Below are 777 nucleotides of genomic sequence, written 5' to 3' on the forward strand. Positions count from 1 at the left end.
ACGGTGACGGCGACCACGGCATGTCGGACCTGTCCCCTGAACGCGGAAGTCGAGTGTCCGAAAGGCACGACCAAGACAACCCAGGGAGAGGGACTACGCGACTGCCAGTACCGCATCCCCGTCTTCGGGTCCTGGGGCATCGTCTTGACGGGCTGCCACCACGTCTGCGCCCGCCAGGTCCTGCAGCCCCAGTGCTGCCCGGGGTACTGGGGACCCGACTGTCAAGGTTTGTGTCCGCTCTTCTTGTAGCATGCTGTTTCAGGAGTGTGGAACTCCATTTACAGTTGATTGTGAAACGATTAGCGGACCGCTGCGTGCGAAAAACTGTCCATTGTGTTTGGGTGTTCATCAATCTGTCAACGATGAAATGAAGTTAGCCGCCCCGCTCCTCCCCCTTCTGACATCCAATTTTCTCTTCCAAATCCCTTCAACAACCCGCACTTGAGTACAGCAAGAACAGTTGTATTTCATTTCTCCCTATCTTCCTACCCTCATCTAAATGATTACTTTGCTCCATCAGTTGGTCTTGTGCCAGCTAATATAAGGCGTTCTCTAACACATTATACTACTACCACACTTTCCCTTTTTAGATGCGAAAGTTTATCTACTTCAGAAAAACGTCGTTTTACATCGGGTTGTGATAAACACCCGCGTGTGGTCTACTTTGAATCTTTTACGGATCCTTTATATAAGGACGACATTTCCTGCAGTTTCGTGACACACACAAACACGCACACGCCGTTCCGCGAACTCTGATAAAAATTAGTTTATACCAAA

General features: G+C 49.8%; 1 protein-coding gene across 1 annotated transcript in view; it reads left to right on the forward strand.

Moving 5' to 3' along the window:
- Positions 1–777, forward strand: part of LOC109468951 (stabilin-2-like) — a gene marked incomplete at its 5' end in the record, with an annotated part of 114,023 nt that continues 113,246 nt past the window's right edge. The window contains one exon of the mRNA XM_019767328.1: positions 1–226. Coding sequence (XP_019622887.1) covers positions 1–226 — 226 coding nt within the window. The remainder of the gene's footprint in view (positions 227–777) is intronic.

The sequence above is a fragment of the Branchiostoma belcheri genome, unplaced genomic scaffold (assembly GCF_001625305.1).
Source record: "Branchiostoma belcheri isolate BF01 breed outbred unplaced genomic scaffold, Haploidv18h27 scaffold10, whole genome shotgun sequence".
Classification (NCBI taxonomy): Eukaryota; Metazoa; Chordata; class Leptocardii; order Amphioxiformes; family Branchiostomatidae; genus Branchiostoma; species Branchiostoma belcheri.